General features: G+C 48.4%; 1 protein-coding gene across 4 annotated transcripts in view; it reads right to left on the bottom strand.

Moving 5' to 3' along the window:
- Window positions 1-374: 374 nt before the first annotated feature.
- Window positions 375-21,090, bottom strand: part of LOC115528808 (ubiquitin carboxyl-terminal hydrolase 22) — a 30,885-nt gene continuing 10,169 nt past the window's right edge. For 2 of the 4 annotated variants that reach the window (XM_030337149.1, XM_030337166.1), the window contains 12 exons: window positions 15,606-15,738; window positions 13,442-13,555; window positions 12,309-12,410; window positions 11,372-11,538; window positions 9,548-9,707; window positions 8,192-8,297; window positions 6,994-7,152; window positions 4,985-5,111; window positions 3,905-3,996; window positions 3,243-3,305; window positions 2,675-2,824; window positions 375-2,574 (listed from right to left, as the gene is read on the bottom strand). In XM_030337149.1, coding sequence (XP_030193009.1) covers window positions 2,532-2,574; window positions 2,675-2,824; window positions 3,243-3,305; window positions 3,905-3,996; window positions 4,985-5,111; window positions 6,994-7,152; window positions 8,192-8,297; window positions 9,548-9,707; window positions 11,372-11,538; window positions 12,309-12,410; window positions 13,442-13,555; window positions 15,606-15,738 — 1,416 coding nt within the window. In that variant the 3' untranslated portion in view covers window positions 375-2,531. Of the gene's footprint in view, window positions 2,575-2,674; window positions 2,825-3,242; window positions 3,306-3,904; window positions 3,997-4,984; window positions 5,112-6,993; window positions 7,153-8,191; window positions 8,298-9,547; window positions 9,708-11,371; window positions 11,539-12,308; window positions 12,414-13,441; window positions 13,556-15,605; window positions 15,739-21,090 lie in introns of all 4 variants that reach the window. The other 2 variants (XM_030337139.1, XM_030337157.1) reach the window with 1 other exon arrangement.

The following is a 21,090-nucleotide window of genomic DNA, read 5'->3' as shown; positions in this document are numbered from 1 at the left end:
AGAACGAGGGTACCCTAGCTCTACAGAACTGACCCGGGATCAGGTGAGCTAGAGCTGCCCTAGCTCTCCACAGAACTGACACTGGATCAGGTGAGCTAGAGCTGCCCTAGATCTACAGAAATGACCGGGATAAGTTGAGCTAGTTCTCCCCTCAACTTAGTATGCAGTATGGACTTTAAGGCCAAAAGCTTAAAAAAAACATTGATCAGTCAAGACGTTTTTTTTTTAAACTGGCAATCCTTATATTTGAACTATATCATTTCCAAATTAAGCGCATAACAAATTGAAGAAATGGTTATACATTAAGTTGTGAAACCGTCGTTTCGCCAGCAATTACGATAAAGGCCACGGACAAATAAAACACAACCAATACATTGCAGTTTTGTTCTGAGTTTAATCACTGAAACGGACAATGAAGCTATTTCTCTTCCTTTTTCGTTTCAGCCGCATCCCTGAATGTCCATTGTGCGGCATGATCTGTGCCGTGATACATCAACACTTTGGTGCAACCATTTAGCAAGTCCGTGATCACACTCCTCCGTCCTTTTGGCTCAGGGTTTGAGAGGTTCTGCAGCACACCAAAGATATGCACTTTGTTGTTTTAATTACAGAGCAGCGAAACAACCCGGGTGGGCTGTGGCAATAATGTGATATTACTTTGTGATGGGGGGGGGGGGGGGGGGGGGGGGCTCCTTTTATATGCAAGTGATTTTTTTCATCCTTTTTTTCTTTTTCTTTTGTACACAATCCGTGAATATTTCAACATGAAAACAACAAAACAGCCTGGCGTATGTGCATCACCTCAAAAACAATCGGACTCCAAAGACAGCGTATTGATTGAGTAGAGGGCCAGGTTTACTGCACTGCGGAGGCGGAGACAAACACCGCATAACCACACCGCCAGCCTCACGGTTGCCATGGAGAAGGGACCACTGATAGATCAGAGTCGGGCGTGTGGCCTGAGTGGTGGTGCCTATGTACGTGCAATTAGTTTTTTGCCCTTTTGAATACATCCCCCTCCCTCCTTTATACAGTACAGGAATCACGGTAACCGAGCCTCAAGACAGAACCGACCCGAGGGACCGCAGGCCTCCGGCATCACCGCGGGAAGGCCGTTGAGGCGCTTGCAGGCCCCTTCCCCCGTCACATGCGGTGTTGAAAGGGCCTTTTTTTTTTGTTTTGGTGCGCAACAGCGATCGCTGCTGATCCAATGATGAGGACCACAGCATTCTCGAAAACACAAGGAGTCCCAAACCGAGGACAATGCATACAGTATCTTCACACCAGAATGCCCCCCGCACAGCTAACACATAACATACAATTAATCAACAGCAAACGTGAGCCAATTTCATCACCGTCGTCGTCGTCATCATACCAACTATTCCACATGAAAAGTATACGCCCCCATTTTTTTTCATCTTCAGTACCAGGACAGCAAAGGGACACTGCAACAAAAAAAATTAAAAAAAATAAAAATGAATATATTCACCGAAAGGAACAGTAAACAAAAACTCAAAATTCAATGAGTTGCTTATAAAAAGGGTATATTTCCTGCCCTCAACCAGAGTGAAAAACAGAACAAATAAAAAAAACAGAACAAGTGAGTATTAGGTATGCTTGCGTCCAAGTCCGTTTGGTTTCCATGGCAGCACTGCACCAGCAACTGGTATCTCTTAGATCCCACATAATTTCATTTCTCTTCAAAAATAGATATTTACTAAATTCATACAGTATTGGATAACTAAATTCACAAATGATACAAATCATAACCATACCTTTAAAACTGTTCTCACAAAACAGTTGATAATACCTTGATTTTGTGTAGTTTTACGATCGTTTTTTTTTGTTAACATTTTTTTTTCTTTTGCATTCAAGTTCCATATGCATACGACAAAACAGTTTTTTTTTTTTGTAATCCACCGTGACTGACTCAGTTAAATGCTTGGTCGGTTGAAACAAGAGCACCATGGGAGAGAAATGAGAGGGAAAGAAAAAAATAACAGTTAGAATACAACACTGTAATAAATCGGTCCTCATGTCCTCATGTGCCCCGATCCGCGTGACTGACCTCTGACCTGCTTCCACCCCACCCCTGCAGCAGAGGGAGGGGGGAGTGAGGGTGAAAGAGGGAGGGGGGAAACAGACTACCATCAACCCTTCCTCTACGTCCTATCCCTCATCCTCCCCGCTCGCATTCGTCAAGTAGCTGGCGTGAACAAGCTCAGTGCGTTGGTTTTTTTTGTGTATAGTTTTTTTTTTGTGTTTGTTTGTGGAGAGGTTGCATGATTTCAGAAGTCTTCGATCTTTTATTGTATTTTTTTTTCTCGTCGACTCTCACTCTCGGGTGATCCGGCCGGCGCGGGAGAGTGGAGAGCGCTTCAGGTAGGTTTGTGTGTTTCCAGGTCGTCCGTCCGTCTGTCCTCTCTTTGCCCCCCCCACCCCACCCCACCCCCTCCCGTCGGCCCGGGATTCAGCAGCCATAAAGAGACGTCGTGTTCTCCACGCTGGGCAGCGTGATCCCGCGTTAAGGCTTACTCGTACTCCAGGAACTGCTTGTGGTAGAACAACAAATACCTGCGGACCCAAGAAAGAAAGAAAACAGACCCTTAATACACAGAGAGGAAAGTCACGTTACCGTGGTGCCTCCAACGCCCCGTGTGGTGCGCCTCTCTACCCTTCGCTGTCCAGGACGTCCTTGATGGTTGCCTTGGTGATGATGGCGTCGTCACATTTGAACCACTGGTCCTTGTGTTGGCGGATGAAGCTCGTGTAGTGTCCGCTCTCTAGCGTCCCCTGGTGGTTGACCACCGCAAACAAGGCATACCTGTCCGCCACCACACACACAGAGAGGAGGCATCAGTCACCTAGGTGAGGAAGCGCTACTGGAATTCTATCAAGACAATTCTAAAGAACTTTGGGTTTTGGCCTCTTCGGCCGTGGCCCCAAATAGCCAGAGCCATATATGGGCACGCATTATCAATGTTATTCGCAAGAAACTTCCTGGCAAACGTTCTGGAAAATGAAAGCTGTTCTAAACACCGTGAATTAATACAAAACCTGACATTCTTGTCGATGGGATTAAATGGAGTGTTCCCGAGAAGACGCAGCAGGGTGCATCCGTTACGCGATGTGGTGGAGCCAAGTTGACTTACTGAACCCCAATGAACGACAATTGATTGTTGTTCCAATGAGAATGGTATTATTGCCCATGAGGATGCAGATCGTCCTGGGGTTGTACTTACTTATTGTCGTTGTTTAATACATCAACAGTTTGTTGGTACTGGCCGTTCATTCTGCTCTCTTTACTGCAGGGGACAGAGAGAGGGAGAGAGAAAAAGATGAACAAATAAGAAAGAAAAAAACACAAGACATCCTGCTGATGCACGTCAGTACTCCATGTCTCCACTAGGGGGCAGGAGTGTCTGTACAGGAGCTCTGACTGTCCAATGATGGGGAGCCAGTATGCAGCTGGATAAAAGGCTCCACCAACACCACCAGAGGGGTGGGGCACTACCACCACCACCGCTGCTGCTGCTGCATGCTCGACTGGCAGGGGGGAAAACGTGGCGCGGACTATACTGGGCTAATGACTGGCACGGGTGGGAGTCAGGGATCGGTTCATTTGCATATCCCTTCACCTCCCTTCTGAGTCCATGATTGAAAAAAAGGGAATCTATATCTTTATCCATAAACCCAGATCCAATGATGGGGAAAAGAAATGAATGAATTGATTGAATAAAAAAACGGGTTCAGAATGGTATAACGTTCAGAGTGATTCAAACATTTTCATGAGCTCATTGGGTTGGCGATGAGACCCAGTGAAAAGTCCCTTCAGTATCAGGGACAGCGCTGGACTAGTGGTGAATGTTCCTGCATTGGAGATCAGAAAGGGGGGGTGGCTCACCTGGAGGCCATGAAGGGTGTCATGTCCAGCTCCAGCGGGAAGGACACGTACGTGGTGATTTTCCTCCGCAGTTTGGCCGAGTGCTCGAACCTCTGTCGATGGGGAGGGGGGGGGAGGGGGGGGGGGGGGGATGGTGGCCAGAGGAGGAATCGAAGAGGGAAAGGACAAAGAGGGAGAGAGCAGACGGAAGAGAATGAGGATGGGAGAGGATAAAGAAAAACGGGAAATGTGTTTATGACCAACAGGGAATGCTTTAAACCTCAGTCATTGCTTATGAAATACAGGGAAGAGACCGAATGCATTTATGACGCAGGGAGTGAATGGTGAACAGGCTTTGATAAATGGAACAAGAACCCTCTTTGGTGTGCGTGTTGCATGGTTTTGCACACGTCTGCTGTTTGTATTAAACTGAATGCTTGGCATTTTGCGGCATCACAATCAATGTACACCATAACGTTTGAGTAGTTGCTTTAGAAAAGCCTTGCAACAAAACAACATATTCAATCATATTCATATTCTCTTCCTTTCTAAAACAAATTTTAAATCTGAGAAACTCTTCACCCCAAAACTTTTAGCTTGCTCTCTCCGATTTTTACATTTTGCCTTTGGCTCTTGAAGGATGAGTGCAGAATAGAAAGCTGAATACATTATGTCTTCAATGAGGTCCTCTGGGATGGTAGTGTCAAAATGGATAAACCAGAAGCCGTAGCTAGGGCCAGTAGCACTAGACTCTGCACCACATGTCCATCACACATGGCTGCTATTCACCATCATGCTCAATACCAGCTATTCAAGATTATAAACCACATCATTTACCAGCGCGTTTCATCAGGAATCATTTAACCCCCCCCCCCCCCCCCCCCAAAATCTATCCTCTGAATTTGATGCATCATGTTGAGGACATTTTGATTTTACTTCTATCTCAACAAAGTTCTGTCCTTCCTAGGAACCATACTCATTCTATCATACGTTCACATAAGGGGGCAGCCATTAAACCCCATAATCCCGTGTCCCCAGTGCCGTGGAAGACATTGCGGCGGGAGGCGATGCGTGGCATCATGCGACCACGGGCCGACTCACTTTCAGATGAAAACACGCCACAATGGGGAGCTTCTTCATCGTCAGCTGTTTGGTGGACTCCTGGTAGCTATGGCAACCACCGCATTTGATTTTGGCACTGCTTCCGAGATGCTCGGGCCGCGTAAACCTGCGTGACGAGGAGCAGAATTGAGATGGATCCGGGGTGAGGGTCCGTCCGTCCGTGTGCGTGTGGGGGAGGGAGAGAGAGGACGTGCGAGAACATACAGAGAGCACATATAACAGACAGAGCGACAGAGAGACAATGTGACACAGGCACGGAGGTTTCATTTCATCAGTGCTCTGGGAAACCATTGAGGCAGATGGGTCGTCGTCGGCAACGCATAAGGTCGTTCCCGCTCAATCAAACACGGCCAGTGCCCCACCGCCACCACCACCGCTGTCATGAACGGGGGAGGCGTGGTGGCGTGTCAAACCATAATCCGTTGAGGGTTGTTACGTTGCGTCCAGAGAGCGATAACACGAGTCCGCCCTGCTGCGTTTCTGGTGCAGTCATTCCGTTGATGAGGCCTCCATCACCACGGCAACAGCAACAACCGATCCTGCACCTTTAAGAGGTTTGCTGCAGCGCGGACTGGTGTGTGTGTGTGTGTGTGTGTGGGGGATGCAGTAAAGACTTAAGAACGGGGGGGGGGGGGAGAAGAGAGAAAAAGAGCGAGACAGAGAGAAAGAGCGAGAGTGAGAGAGAATGAGCAAGGGAGAAAGAGTAATAGTGATGAGGCAGAGGGGTAGGTCGTGAGAGGCAACACCTGTTCTGCAGACCCTGGGTTGATGGGAGATGAGCTCCTGGGTATTCTCACCTCCCACCCGAGGGCTGTGGTGCAGGCAGAACGGGAGAAGCCCCAGTGAGGGGAGGGGGAGGAAGAGGGTGAGAGAGGGAAGGAGGGAGAACGAGAGGGTACGAAAGAGAGAGAGAGAGCAGTGCCCCGGGGGGTGGTTTGAGAGCGCTGAAGCCTGACAGTTGGATGCTATGCTATAGGACTATGGGGGGGATGTATTGACACATCCTATCAGAAGCAGCCGCAGCAGCAGCAGTCAAATCCGTTCCGTCTCTGGATTCCTGGTGTGGCAAGAGCTGAGGCTGAGGCGGATCAATCAGGGGACACTAGGGGCGTAACGGTTCCCCGCCCAGAACCATGATGGCAAGAAGGGTTCAGTGTGCAACCGTGGCCGTTTGGGACTGGTTGAAACACGGTACGGCAGAGAGAGAAAGAAGGCGCCTGATTTAAGCACATTTGGGAGTCAAGGCCATATTTTATACAAGCAGTGAGACTTTATTTTAACCAAAATATTATACTTTATTACATGGCTTTGATGAATACTCGATTATGATTGGGAAATTACAGTATTCAGTGGCCTTTCTTTGCTGCATAGCAGACCGATGCTATGACTAACACACTGCTACTATGGAGGCTATTTCCAACCATAGAATCTAATGGACCATTTCTATAAGCGGAAGCAATGAAATATCAAACAAAATTATTTTGTAGTTCGATTTTTGGCTGAAATGATTGATTTCTTCAGTGGAGCAGCAGTCTAATCAGGCTGATTCGAGGGTGATGAAGGACCATGACAGTAAGAGTCACAAGGAATCGAGAGGCAGAAGGGAAATGACTCAGGGGGCTTGGGAATAGAATGTGTCAATAACTTCCCCCCTTATATTCCTCTAGCGTAAGATCCAACTGTGTATTTTACGATAATGACCGGGTGGCTGGACATTATCCCTTGCTTAACAGAGCCAGTAACATTGACGACTGCTGACACTGTCCGTAATTGCGGTCCGTGAGTGATCGCCCGTCAGTGGGGAACATAAAAGCCAGAGAACGCCGCGGTTGGATCCGCCCTGCATCATTTACATCAGGGAATATTAGACAGAGACACAGAGACAGAGACAGAGAGCTCGACCCAACGGTTCGCCTCCGGCACCGGCAGAGACGAGGCAGTGAGCAGCGGCTGTGGGGAGGAGGAGGAGGAGGAGGCTGGAGAGGTACCTGCGTAGGCAGTCTGTGAGTGTGGTCGATCCTGACAGGTGGCTCTCGCCGTTGACCGCACTGCCGTCCCCTCCCGGACTCAGGGGCCAGAAAGGTGTGGAGGAGCCGGGCAGGTCCAGGCTGATGTCCCAGAAGGGATCTATCGTCGTGGAAACGCCACTGCATTGGGGGGGGGGAGGGGAGGGGTATGCATTAGTATCAACGTCACCTGCATGTGTGTCTGTGTGTTTACGGCGCAGAGGGTCTTGGCTACATGCAGCTGTCCCTTGTCTCTTTGTGGCCAGCGTATCGAAGGATGATTGGCCGCTGCAGTGTGTGTGTGTCCCTCCGTGTGTGTCTCTCCGTGTGTGCGCGTGCGTGCGTGCACACACACACACACACACTCCTTCCAGCGCAATTGGCAATTCAATGGCGATGCATCAGACAGAAGCTGCTGCACATAGGGAATTTCTAATGCCGTATTTCCAAAGGCAGACTTTCACTTTGCAGAATTAGCGCGTGCTCCTATACGCATCTCCCACTTGCTATACGGACCCATAGACGATAATGCACCATCACCCTTGATAAGATGAGTCATGCCGTGTAGTCGTCCGTTGGACCAGTAGGGGGCTTCTACAGCTAGGGGTTGAGGAGGACGGAGGCCGTTCACCTTGCGGTACGCCGCCAACGTAAAGAAGGCCATGCTTTTTTTATCCATCAGGGATACACCACAGGTGAACCACAGTCACAGTTCCCTGTGTGTCGTTCGGCCCTATCCTATGTTATATGATGGTATCCATATACTTGGCGTGAACCGCTCCTCGTATATACTCAGCTAGATGCTGTTGAGAGGATCAGGGCGGTGTTCTGCCGTTAACGGAACACGTCAGCTCCAGGGGGCAGCCCGCGGGTCAGTTGGTGTCTAGACGCCCTGCCCTACAGTGCGGGACGAGGAGACAAAGAGGACACGAGAGACCGCGCTGAGCCCTCTAGGGGGAAGGGCCGGCGTCTTGATCGGAACAGGGTCCATTAAAAGCACACCTGGAGAGTGGGATATGATCTAGTCTGTGGATGGATAAAAGAGTAAAAGGAGATCTAAGCTGGAAGCAACTCGAGCAGTGTTGTGCAACGGTGTTGATGCTTTGTCAGACCCAACGGCCATTATCAAACAGTGGGATCTTTGCTCACACTCCCCCACACCCACACAAATGGTCCTTACGTGCAAACTTGACACGTGACGTCTGATTGCAGGCCCCCAGTGAAGATTTGGTCTATGATGCAGTTACAGTGGTTTGGATTGTTGGCCTTCTTTCCGTTGTCATCTCCTAATGGAAGCAGAAAACATTGTCGGTTAAAAAGTTGCACGCACACCAACTTAAGACTGCCTTGTCCCTGCCGTGTGGCTGGGGGAATGCAGTGGGCTGTTCGTTTAGTGGCGTGAGTCCTCGCCACAGGCAGCGGTGGCGGCTGAGGCCACGCCGTTCAGCGCGTTGCTGCAGGCGCTGGGGTCTATTGAGATTCCCTGCACTTCCCGGCGGCCCCTTCGGTACACACCATTGTCAGTCTCCTTCAGTACGTTTGGAATTGAAGCGAGGCGGGGAGCAGTGACTTGTGGGTAAGGAGTGTGATGAATAAGAAAACAAAAAAAGGCATAGGTCCGCATAGGGAAGAGCAGCATGTCCCTCCCGCCCCTCGCTTCGCTGTCTTTGATTGGTCCATTTTGTAATGCTGTCGTGAGCCGTACACAGTGGGGTGGATCCGTGAATAAGTTTGACGTATTAATATTAATTTCAGTGCGGATGAGATTCCCCGTTCAAGACCTCATATTATCTGGTAACTGTATAAATAAAATAAACCTCTGAAGGCTGTGATGTCCTGTAACAAACACTTTGTGATGTTACCGCTCTGTAACATGCAAGGTAACATGTCAGTGTTCTTTTTGACTCCACTGTACAAAGTTGTTACGGGGGAGTATCTGCCACGTACAGCTAAAAATGTTTTCGCAGAGCGCTAGTATCGATTGGATGCGCATCCCAGCTCATGCGAGTGTGACGTTCGTTTTGACCACGGCCCGTGCACACCCTCTTATAGAACTCAATGAGTCAGGGTTTTCTGACACAGTGCTGAAACTCTTCAGGGGTAGTTCTCCTGCCAAACCGGGGGTTAGCTAGGGGTTAACATTAACCAGCTCATTTAAACAATAGGGAGGGGAACTAAAAACTAGGGGGCGGGGTGTAAAAGGACGCCTGCGTGTGTGCTTGCTAGCCTGCATGTGCTTGCGTGTATGCTTGCTCGTGTGTGTGCGCTAGCGTGGGTCGGGGTTAACATTAACCAGCTCATTTAAACAATAGGGAGGGGAACTAAAAACTAGGGGGCGGGGTGTAAAAGGACGCCTGCGTGTGTGCTTGCTAGCCTGCTCGTGCTTGCGTGTATGCTTGCTCGTGTGTGTGCGCTAGCGTGGGTCGGCGTGGGTGTGCGTTTGCGTGCGTTTGTGAGTGCGTGCGTGCGTGCGGGTCGGCGCGGGGGAATGGGTAGGTGTGTGCGTGGGTAGGTAGCGTGCTTGCGTGCGTCTTACGCGTGGTGTCCCCCTTGCAGTGCCGGTGCAGCACGTCCAGCGCGGCGATGAGGAACTCGTGTGCGTCCTGCTGCTCGTAGCCGGCCAGGTGTTTGGCATGGGTCCACACCAGGTGCAGCAGCCGGAAGGGAATGTGGGGCGACCGGTGGCCGGAGTAGAACTGGCAGACACACCAACACATCGGATGACAATCGTTCAGCTGAATCGAGGACTCCTTCTTAACGGCTTGCGGTGTCGCTTACCAAGTACCTGACACTTAGCGCAGAGCCACTTGTTTTAGAAGTCTGCTCAGGTGATATTGATCATTATTCAGTGAGTTTCCAGAAATTATCCAAAAGATGTTTGTTGATTACTGAACAGCACTTGGTTATCAATCAGAAGGATCAATTTAGGACACATATAGGCTTTAAGACGTGGTGTTTTTTCTGGATTCAGAGGGCAAACATTTAAAATACGTAAAATAGAGACAGTTACTACCAAGGCGCTATTCCAAGAGCAGGGTACCTTGTCCCTGTTTGCTCCTTAGTATCTCCGTATTTTGCATGAAATTGCAGAGTGAGCAGCAGCAGCAGCAACAACAAATATTTATTTTGATGCCTGAATTTCCCCGGTCTGCCGCCCATCTCGGTAGATTAAACCCAGACTAAAGCAGCGTCAGACCCTCACGGATGTCATATTCATAGATAAAACCGGCTGTTTAAACAAGGCGAGAACGGGACTAGGGCGAAGCAACAGAGGATTCACTGGGTGGGGGCGGGGGGGGTTGGAGGGGCGGGGCAGAGACAGTCCGGGGGTGGCGCGGAGATGACGGGAGCGCAGCCGAGCAGAGATGAAGGGCAGCCTGGGTGCTGCCGCCAAGCTCCACCACCACCATCATTTCAGACTGTGCCTTTCATTTCTCTGGTAGTACAGGCAGAAATACTGTGAACACCGACTCAAGACTGCCTTTTAATCTCCCCAATTCCCTGAGAAGTCTGAGTGAGCCGTGCAGAGGGAAGAGGGGAAAAGAAACGTCCGTGCAGACTGAGCTGAAGGTAGTTTGTTCCTCGCGGCAGTTTGAAGTGAGCTGACATGGCAGCGACAGTGTACAGAGAGGAACAAACAGGGAGGAATGAGGGCTTGATGAAAGCAGAACAAAACTTCCTTCTCTCTGCGATGTCAAAAAGTTGTGCAAGAGGGCGTGTTTATGTGTGCCTGTGCTGCAGAGGAAAGCGTAGAACCATGGGCAACCTTCATAAGACTGCCTCGGCGTAAGCGACAGTCACCGTGCTTGCGTACCGTTCTTGAATAGCAGCCACAGCCTACTCAGAGGCCACAGTTCATGCCCTACTCGGTCGCTTTCCTACTCTGTGCGTGAAAGGAACAGAACTTTGTCTGAGGGGTGGGGGCTGGCGTACGGCAACTTCAGATATCACTGGTGTTTTCTCACACACCATGTTTGGCACAATGCACCACCTGTAGGCCCACACAGATGCATGTCACACTGAAACACGTGGGTGCCTTGAAGGCGGAGAGGATCGATGCAAAGCAGCGTGGGAACGGATAAATAGGGAAATAGGCAGCAGCGGTCCTTGTGTAATACCCAAAGTTGATGTTCCACACACAAAGGACACTAATAAGAGTGCACACACACACACACACACACACACACACACACACACACACACACACACACACACACACACACACACACACACACACACACACACACACACACACATCCCCCCCCCTTGGGTGGGCGTAGCAGTGAATCTGCAGGGAACTGTACACTTTCTGTGGCCCTACGGGTTTATCACGTACATTTAGTCACAGAGGCACACTTACCTCTTGAAAGAGCTGGGACATTTCACAGACCAGACAGGAGTTTGATTGCATCTCGCATTTGTGTCTGTCCGAGAGGAAGAAGTCCCGTAGCAGCGGTGTGTGCGTGAGTGCCTGAACAATGCAGTTCATGAAACACGTGTTGCCCAAGTTTATTAACCCTCGTAAACCTGCAAGAGAAGCCAAAGAGGGTGGTTTAGATGCATCATCATCATATCGGACAGTAGCTGGTAAATCAAACAGCCGTCAAGCTTAAGGGAAGAAAAGGCACCTGGTACACTGGATATATTTGGTTTAACCCTTTTGTCCCATCAATCCTGCCTTAACTTGTGTCCAATTAATAATGAGTCATTATAAATGAATTCAATTTCATGATTATACATATGTGGCCCAATTGGTAGAGGATGGCATGAACACAAGGGCTTCAGGTTTCATTTACCCCGAGTTCACCCAGGCCAACAATGTCTGGTCTCATGGCGCTTGTTAGAAGCATCCGTATATTGACATCTACATCCTGGAGAAAATTCTCACAAATAGAAAAAAATCAGAGACTCTAAGCTCAAAATGTGTGATGCAATCGGATTCTCTGTTCTGGAAGACCGGTGAACTACAAAAGCATGGAACTGCAGAACAAAAACGGGAAGGAACATAAATATGAGAAAAGGCCCTAAATAAATAAAAGAGGAATAGTGCGAGCAAGAGAGAGCTTCTAGCACTGCGAGCAACACGTAGAGAATGATAGACCCACGGTGGCACAGATCTGTCATAGAGGAATTTGATGTTAAGCACCCCAGTGTGGCTGCCTGCTTTTGGCTGACCTTAAAGGACACTTGACTGAATGACCTTAAGTGATACTTCAATGCGTGACCGAGCCCAGATAGATTTGAGACACCGTGACACACGCACACACACGTCTGGAGAACACTCGTCTGTCTCCCACCTATGGTGCAGTTTGTAGTGATTTTCCTCCGCTTTGGATTGTGTCGTAGTAATTCTAGCTCCCGCTTGGTGGGCTCCCATGTTGTGTATTTCTCCCCGATACCTGCTGACACGGGAAAAGGAAAACATGAATCCACCATAGATGGATGTGCACGACTGATTCGTCAGACTGATTCGTCAGACTGATTATCCGTGTTAGACGAGTCGAGTAATGTAGCTTCATTGGCTAGACAACTATTTATCAAATAGTTTTGCATATTTAAAATAATTACCACTAATAATCTTTACAAAACAAGCATGTTAGGCCTACTAAGGTAAGGTTAGTAACACATTTCTTTGTAAAGCGCCCCAGATAGAACGGTTTCACGCAGGACCATGTATACGTCGATACAATGAGTGGTGGCATGAGTTGACCAACTGTGTTCTGTTTACCTTCTGCCAACACAAACTGTCAAGTGGTCTCCCGCAAACTGCGGGACTTATTTTTTGCAAACATAATAGTCCAAGGATCGATCTGTTAACCTTTGTGGACTGAAAGCAGGTAAAAGGCCAACTGAAAATATGGTATTACTTGTAATTCTTGTTACTTCAGTGCCCATTTTAAAATCAGGTATAAATTTCTCAAGTACTCAAAATAAAAGGTTTAACAGAACCTAGCAGGGGGACAACAAAAGTATTTTGATGTGTACGACAGTGGGAAAATAAATTGGCATGTAACAATTGAACTGGCACGATACGAACACCATTTGCTACAGTAATATGTCCATTAAATGCGATGGAGCTGAATTTCAGCAGCATGGGAATGTAGTTGCCAAAAATAAATCATTATAGATTTCGAGTGACTCTTGCAGGGCATAATCCATGCAATATCTTTCTTCTTTCTTTGTCAAGTTTGAATGTGCCACAATTTCTTGATTTCACAACCCGACAACCTGATTTCTAGGTCAATTTTTTTCAGACTTGTCCATTAAATGCCACGGAAATTAGTCATAAGAATGCAGATCCTTATGGATTGATCAAGCCGTGCCGTCACTTGACACCATGTGTCGAGGGTGTTGTGATCAGCGGTGTTGCGCTGTGGCGTCGATTATGGCGTAGTTACCGACATGAGGGTGGAAACAAAAAGCGACATACCTTGCAATTTCCAGGCTTTTCTCTGTTCTTCTTTGGCAATCTGCTCCATTTCTTTGTCGTATATGTAGTCTTGACACACAAAACAATATATTCCACCATATAATAAGTCTACAGCTGGTGGAAAAAGAGAGAAAGCACAATAATTAGAAATAGATTTTATTAAACAACACCCCTCAGGGCTTCGCTTACCATCCCAACAGTGCTGGCCTCAAGGCAAGCTCCTCCTCGTCTCTCTATTCCTCATTCACGTCTATTGATCATGGGCCTTCAGAACGGCCACGGGCAATGCAGGGGAGGTAGGGTGTGTGTGTGTGTTTGTCATCCACCCCCACCTGTGCCTTCCAACAACCATCCCTTTTCATTCTAAAAGACCACGGCAACAATGCAAGGGATCTGTTGCCGTGACAACCTATTTACAGCACTTCCGTTGTACCTCTACCGCCACCGTGCACATGGAGTCAATCAAAAAGGGGTCATGGACAACGGTTCAATTAGGAAGAGGGGAACGTTTGGCCGCCACGCTCATTTCAGCTGTGTCGTGACGCATGCTGGCAAATATCAAATCCTACAGCAGAGTGCTTGCTAGCCTACAACGCACATTAACAGTGTTCATTCGGTCTCGTCTTCGGTCATAACGGCATTGATGCGCAAGGAGCATGTAGAGTGCGCGAGCGTTCAATTTCACTTGGGCCTTCTTTAATTCCTGCACTAGCCAGCTGCACCGTTCCATAAACGTGGCCCGCTTCACTGCAGAGAGGATGTCTGCTGGAGGGAGGGAACGAAAGGGAAGAGATGAGACACACGAGCACCGAGGTGAGGATGCTCGCGGTGCGGAGCCGGGATTCATTTGATTAGACGTGCACGGGAACAGAGTACTAATGCCTGTGAGGCCTCTGTGCAAAGCTCAAAGCTAATTACCATTGTGAATCCCTGCGTTTGTGTGTGTGCATGAGGGCGTGTGTTCGGGCGGGGGGGGGGGGGGGGGGGGGATTAACCACAAGATGTGTGCATGTTGAGACAAAGGGAATTATAAAGTGTACCCACATTGACTGATTCGAACACAGAGCAAGCAAAACCAAGGGACTCTGTTACGATCCCTCCCGCCCAGGACAATAGGCATTACCTGACCCCTGCTACCGCCTCTGTATTCCTTTCTCTCTGGTCTACTTCCTACTCAGATCTTATCAACCCTACATGAATCATGCACTCAACGCTAGAGCCGGGCTGAGTTTGTCCTCGTATGGCTGTGCATTACCTAACGTCTAACCTGCCAGACAGCTGCGGCAGGGAGCAACGAGGGGCTTAAGCCTGTGTTGGACTGGCCTAACCACCTCAAAGAATAGCAATGCACGGTGGTTGAAGGGTTCAGCCAGGTAAGGGCGGCGCTCATTGCGATGTTTCGACCCCCTGGGGTCTGGGGTTGCTGACAGAAGTGCAGGTGGGGGGATATGTGGATGGTGTGGCAGTGATGCAGTTTAACCGGTCGTAATTACGTTAGGAACAATGCGACTGAAGTAGACATAATTAACATTGAGACAGAAATGACTGAGTGGATTGTTTTGACTTTAACACAAGGGCCAAAATCAGTCAAGCCCAAAGATTCTCAATGCAACGTCCAAAAGTACACACGTCTGAGCTTGTCAAATAGGCACTGAGGTTTTTTTAAGTGTTAGTACAGATGATGCAGGCGTAACAATAGACAGGTTTATATAGGTATGCTCAATAGGGGAATAAAACAAAGGGAACACATGGTGGCGTTTGCAATTGCGGTTAAAGATTAAAGATTTTTAACCTTTTGTTTGTACAGCGGAGAACGATGAAGTCCTGCCTGGGGACGATTAGCTATTGCAAATGTGTTGCTGAATACTGATCTGACCCGAGTAAACAATAGAATACCTTCAGAGCACAAGGGTTTTGAAGCGGTAAACTTGCTAATCGTGTCATTACACTGACCTCTGAATGGCCGATGAGCAACCTGGCAACAATGTCGCACGTGTGATCGAGATGCCCATAAAGACCCGCAAGCCAATTTAATTTACAATCGCTCATTTAGCTTTCACAAAGCATGCAATCTAAACAGGGGCAGGTACTAGGAATGGAGGGGAAGCATTTGATCCAGAACCAGCAGAACTCATCCATGGAGCTGGGGGGAGGTCAGACTTACCCAGGTTGTGTCGCTTGTTTTTGGCGTGATCGTGGATGTGTTTCTTGCTGAAGCAGCCGAAGAATACGCAGTAGAGACAGGAGTGGAGTCGGTTCAGGTGGGCCCCACAGATGTGACAGATGCACGACTTGGCCTGTGGGTAGGATGATGGACAAAAAGAGGGGACAAAGGAAATGGTCAGTATGGGAACAACTTTGTATTACAACAGTCAACTCTCCAGTAATTTGAATGGCGGAACGACATAAGTGGGAAGAATAGTGTTAATGGCTGCAGTTCTGAATTTAAATCTGCATACAATTATGTGACTCACAGGCAAGGATAATCAAAAGCAATCGAGGAGCCTAATTTGCTTGGACAGCCAGCACATATTTGTACTTTCAATCTAATTATTTAAAGTCCACACACACACACACACACACACACACACACGCACACACACAGACTATGGTGACTGGAGAAGTAAATTGTGATGTCTCATTTGCAAGAGACCAAAGCGTGCTGGCAATGAAGTATGATATTTTGAGTTTCTTAATTGCCACTCCATTCTTTATTTTTTTCAGTGTTCCCAAAACTGAGAATGTCTGCCACAAATGTTGGGACATCCAAAAGACGAAGAACAATGCGTGCCTAAATGCAGACTAATATGGTTGAACTCGTTACACTCCTGTGTCGTACTCCTGCAGCAGCTATCGATGACGCATTCAAACATCACCCCACGCTGCGCAGGGGGGCATCCATTACATACGCAAAACATGACTGCAGTTTGGAAACATTTCAGAATCCCTGAAATGGACACCATGTTGGCCAACTGTGGAGAAACACCCAAGAGCCACCCCAGAGCTGTAAGTCTCATGTGGTTCTTGAAAGAGACCGCCGCCATTCTGCTGTGCTAGGGTCCATTTGGACTTCAGCCCAGTTGATTATGGAAAAATCGTACAAGAATCTGGCCGATTTTAGTTTTCGTTTTGAAAATGAAAGCCGAGATGAAAAGGTATTCCTACTCTTTTGACATTTACGGTTTGAGAATAAGAAAATTGAGGCGGCCATAATATACAAGTTGGCGCTTATGAGATCCCACGTGCAGTACAAGCATCTCAGTAATGGAGATTGTGGAGCTAAAAGGATTATTTAGCATCTACAAAAGCCTATACCCTCCCCAGATGAGTACAGAGAAAGAGGGAAGGGGCGGGGAGATAAGGTAACGGACACAGTAGAGAGTACAGACGTGCTCTCAAAAGGAAGAACTGGGATTATGGCAGCCTTTCTTCTACTCGTGGAGAGAAACGTAAGGCACTGGCTGTATGTGCGTGTGTATCAATGTCAGTGTGCATGCATATTTTGGTGTATGCTTGTGAGAGTGTATCCATGCGAGGGTGTTTTGTGTACATCATTCTGATGGCCCTAAAAAACACAGATATACCTACACACAGGGTATGCAATAAATCTTTTCTGCTGAACACTCCCAAATCCCTCCTGTTCTGGCCGCCTGCCATTGTAAAGACATCAGGCGTCCACTCCAGCTAATGAACAGAGGAGCAGTTTGGTCCAGGCAGAGACAGGCGGGCCAACTATGGAGGGCGGGATACAAACTACCTGGCGAATCCGCTGTGGCGAACAGGAGACAACGGGCTAGAGTCTTCATTAGCATGAAGCTTTTCCGAGATGGCGCTGTCAAGGCAGTGGATATGGACACGGTAAGGAGGCAGTCAGTTCCTTGTATTAGATGCCTTAGTCCAACCATAAACAGTGAGTGAGAGTGCGTTTGTGTGGACAGTCTTGACTTCCCCACACAAAGGGGACTTCTCCTGGCCACAGGGCAAGAGCAGCGCGTGTGTCATAGATGCCACTTTCAAACCCAACACAACGCAGCAGTGAGTAGATCTCACACACACTGACGTTTCGTTAGCGGCACACTGGCACTGCTTGCGGCCTGACAATTGATTGGGTCATGATCGCTTGAGCCATGAATACGACGGCATGCAGTCTTTTTCTGACGGGAGGCATCTGCATGTCGCTACGAGAGAATAGACGAGGGGGATGGTGGAGGGGGAAGAAATAAAAGATAGGACGGAGATGCCCAATGGAAGCTCCAACTGAAGGGGGCCTGTCATGGTGAGTCACAGTGGGGGAGGGGGGGGGGGAGATATCGGGGGGGGGGGAGGAGGGAGGCGAGGTGTGAAGCAAATGTCTCCATTTTCACTGACGTTGTAGCTAAGACAAGTTACAGTAGGTGGAACAACAACCGCACAGACACGCACACACCCAGAGCATACATTACACAGCCACTCACAGAGAGCCCTGTAAATTGTATCAAACAGCTCATGCTGAGCGGTCCATCTAGAACCGGCTGGCGAGGCCTAGGAAGACAATTGCACAACCTGATCCGATTGTGGGGCATTGTTTGCGTGGGTAACCGGAGGAGTTTCAGCAAGGCGGTCTCGCCGCCTTCTTCCCGCTTGAAACATCATCGTAAACATCACAGAGAAAAACAAAGAACCATGAACACGCATTGGTGTCACACTTCAACTGATCCAGACGCAAAGGGATAGCCGGGTTTCGGTTGACCCTAAAGGCTGATGGACAGTACCGTCGACGCAAAAGGAGAACGTCCACAGAACCGACAATAGGCGCTGGTCTCATTGAGCTTTAAAAGCACACCGGACAGCCATTCCCCAAACGGGGAGCTTTATTTAGATTGGGCTTCAGAAGAAGCATACTGGACTGGGATGATGGTGCAGGAGGTACATTTGTGGAGCGTAATTTGTTGCATTCAAAATTGCCTGCTAGTCATGGGAGAGAAAGAAAGAAAGAATGTGTCCGAATGTCTGAAAGAGATTCGGATGCATATCTGGGTTATATCCAGGGTCACAAACCTTGCAAATGGAAACCCACGAAACAATGAATAGGAAAGGAAGGCCATGAATGCAAAGAATATAAAACCCTTCCTGTCGTTTGCATGACAACCAAATCTCTCTTCTGTTGTCATCCGTCGCCCTGTGCAGTTGAACAGGAGGTGTTCAATAACAACCTCCTTTCATATTGTCTTGGTCTTTCGAAGGCAGGATGAGAAATACGGAATAAAGGAAGGTTACATTTTAAAACCTATCCAGGAGTTAAATTGAATAAATCCACTTTGGTTAGGGTTAGGGTTAACTTCTCGGAAGTAAAGATATGCTGGGGAATGAAAAAAAAAAAAAGTACACAACCATATCAAATGAAGACATGATTGTTATGATATAACTGAATTAAGTATTGCCCTGAATCCCTTATTCTCTGCATCCCTTAATTCAGTACTTGTATCGCCACCAAGCCTCCTCAATTATTCAAGTGGAGATGCCTTTGAGTCGGACTCCTCCTGCATTGCACCAGGACCTCACTTTGAAAACAGGAGGGCTTGCCAATGCCACGCCCTTCCCTCCTCCATCACCCTCCCGGGTCCGCACAGCCCCTGTCCCTCGGTAGACAATCCAACCACAAGCCACTTCTGAAACAAAACGCCAGGTCCCATCTTCTTCGGTGTCAGCAGTCCGGTCTCTTAGCCCAGGGGCGGTTAATGTACTATTAAGTCAAGCTATCAATCAGCTGCTGGCTCAGACGGCTGAACAGGTGTTGTTGGGTACAGGTAGCCAGCTGCAAAAGCCGCCAACAGAGGCCTCGACTCCATCAAGAACGTACTGTGGTGGAGTCTAGCAAGCCACCAGCCGGATTATAGATCTCCGATATTGCTAGGGAGGGAGGACCAGATAGCATTACATGCTTGCTTGGCTACGACGGTTCAGTGCGGCAGATAGGGATGACAGCGCTCTGACGGAGCCCAGCGTAGATCTTGTTGCCGATTACACATTAACAAAGTAACAATATAGCATGACAGCATGGCTTGGAAGTCAACCTCATCCGCTGTTCTTTCCGACCTTGTTCCATTACTCATCCCATGGCATTTGGACTAATGCATTCATATATCGAGGGAGACGGGGAGGGAGGGAAAGTAATATATGAAAGTAATATGCTAGGGCTCTGGCAGGGCAGATGTGTGTGGAGGGGAGGGTAAGGGAGTGGCGTTGAGGCTGAGGGGCTGACTGTGACCGCAGGGCTGGCTCAAGCTGAGCATGCTCCAGCAGCTACAAAACAAAGGGGAGATCGGGAATCAGAGTGCAGGGCTGCACTCCGTACGGAGGCTGTGAGTCACCGCGCCGCCTCGGTCGGTAAGCAGCGGTTGGCCGAGGGATAAGCCGCACACGTGCTACATTATAAGCAATAAAATGTATTTCTCCCCCTCCATCTCTCTCATCTCTATTCACAACCACCTCGACGGCGAACACTGAGAAGCAGGCAGATCTGGAACCTTTAAGTATCGTAATGGCAGTGAAAATGTCAAATAAGAAAGTCTTGGGATGGGTGTTTAGTATTTACCGGATAGCATCCAGTCAGTTCTGGGCACTGAGATGCAATTGCTGATCCCTTACTTCATGCAAGCCATGTATACGTCAGTGAACATTCCCTGGAGCAAGAAGAATAGAAGTAGAAAAAACTACATCCACAATGAGAGCAACTATGTTGTTTCTTTGCTGCCGAATTTGACAAAGCAATATCTGAAACATGTAAGAAATGCACATCCAGAGCAGCAGCCTCTCTCACAATCGGCACATTGGACGCATCCAAATCCATACGTTGTGTGCAACAGAAATGCAGAGGGAAATTTAGAGCATATTCCTACAGGCACTTCATCACTTAAATACGTACCGAGCTGTGAGGTTTCACCATGTATAAGAAGGTAGCCCAAGAGACCCAGTAGATCTGAACTGCATAATGGGTCATACACGTGCGCATACACAAAGGGAATCTGCATACTCGACATGTCAGGCAGCATCTGCCGTGTGGAGTATGCTCATGGGTGCAGACCGCCTGGTACACCTACACTCCTCTTTTCTATATTTAATGGGAACGAGCCTGGAGGAAGGGGCTGGACAGGGATGGTCCAGAAACTAAGCTGCACACGCTGACCCCCACGGGGGTAACGGCGCCTGGTCTAGTCTTCCAGACTACCGCCACTGAGGCGCCAAACAAACACATACAAAAGGCCTACTTCCTTCCATCTTCCCGAAGACAACACTCCACACTAGCGGCGGGGTCAAGACGTCCCCGGTCAATAACGTTTTGTTACTCTCGTCACAATGCAATTTGTATCATCTGCATCATCAGCCCTCTCAGGAAGAAATCGGTCCTCCTACTCCTACGAGTAAAGTTAAAGTTGTCAGCATTACAACATCCCAAGATCGCTCATAACTGAGCGCAGAGTGAGGAGTACAGTTTTTTCAGATAACGCATGGACGTTATTTTACAAACATTTAATGAATGGAATTAAAAATGTCAATACAAGTCCGCAAGACGATTATTAGCGGATCCAAATATTGCCGCGCTGTGGTGGCCGATATCGTGGCCATCATCACGATATTAACCAGGACAAACTCATCACACAAGTAGGTGT

The sequence above is a fragment of the Gadus morhua genome, chromosome 2 (assembly GCF_902167405.1).
Source record: "Gadus morhua chromosome 2, gadMor3.0, whole genome shotgun sequence".
NCBI classification, from domain to species: Eukaryota; Metazoa; Chordata; class Actinopteri; order Gadiformes; family Gadidae; genus Gadus; species Gadus morhua.
This window is presented reverse-complemented; position numbering and strand designations above follow the sequence as displayed.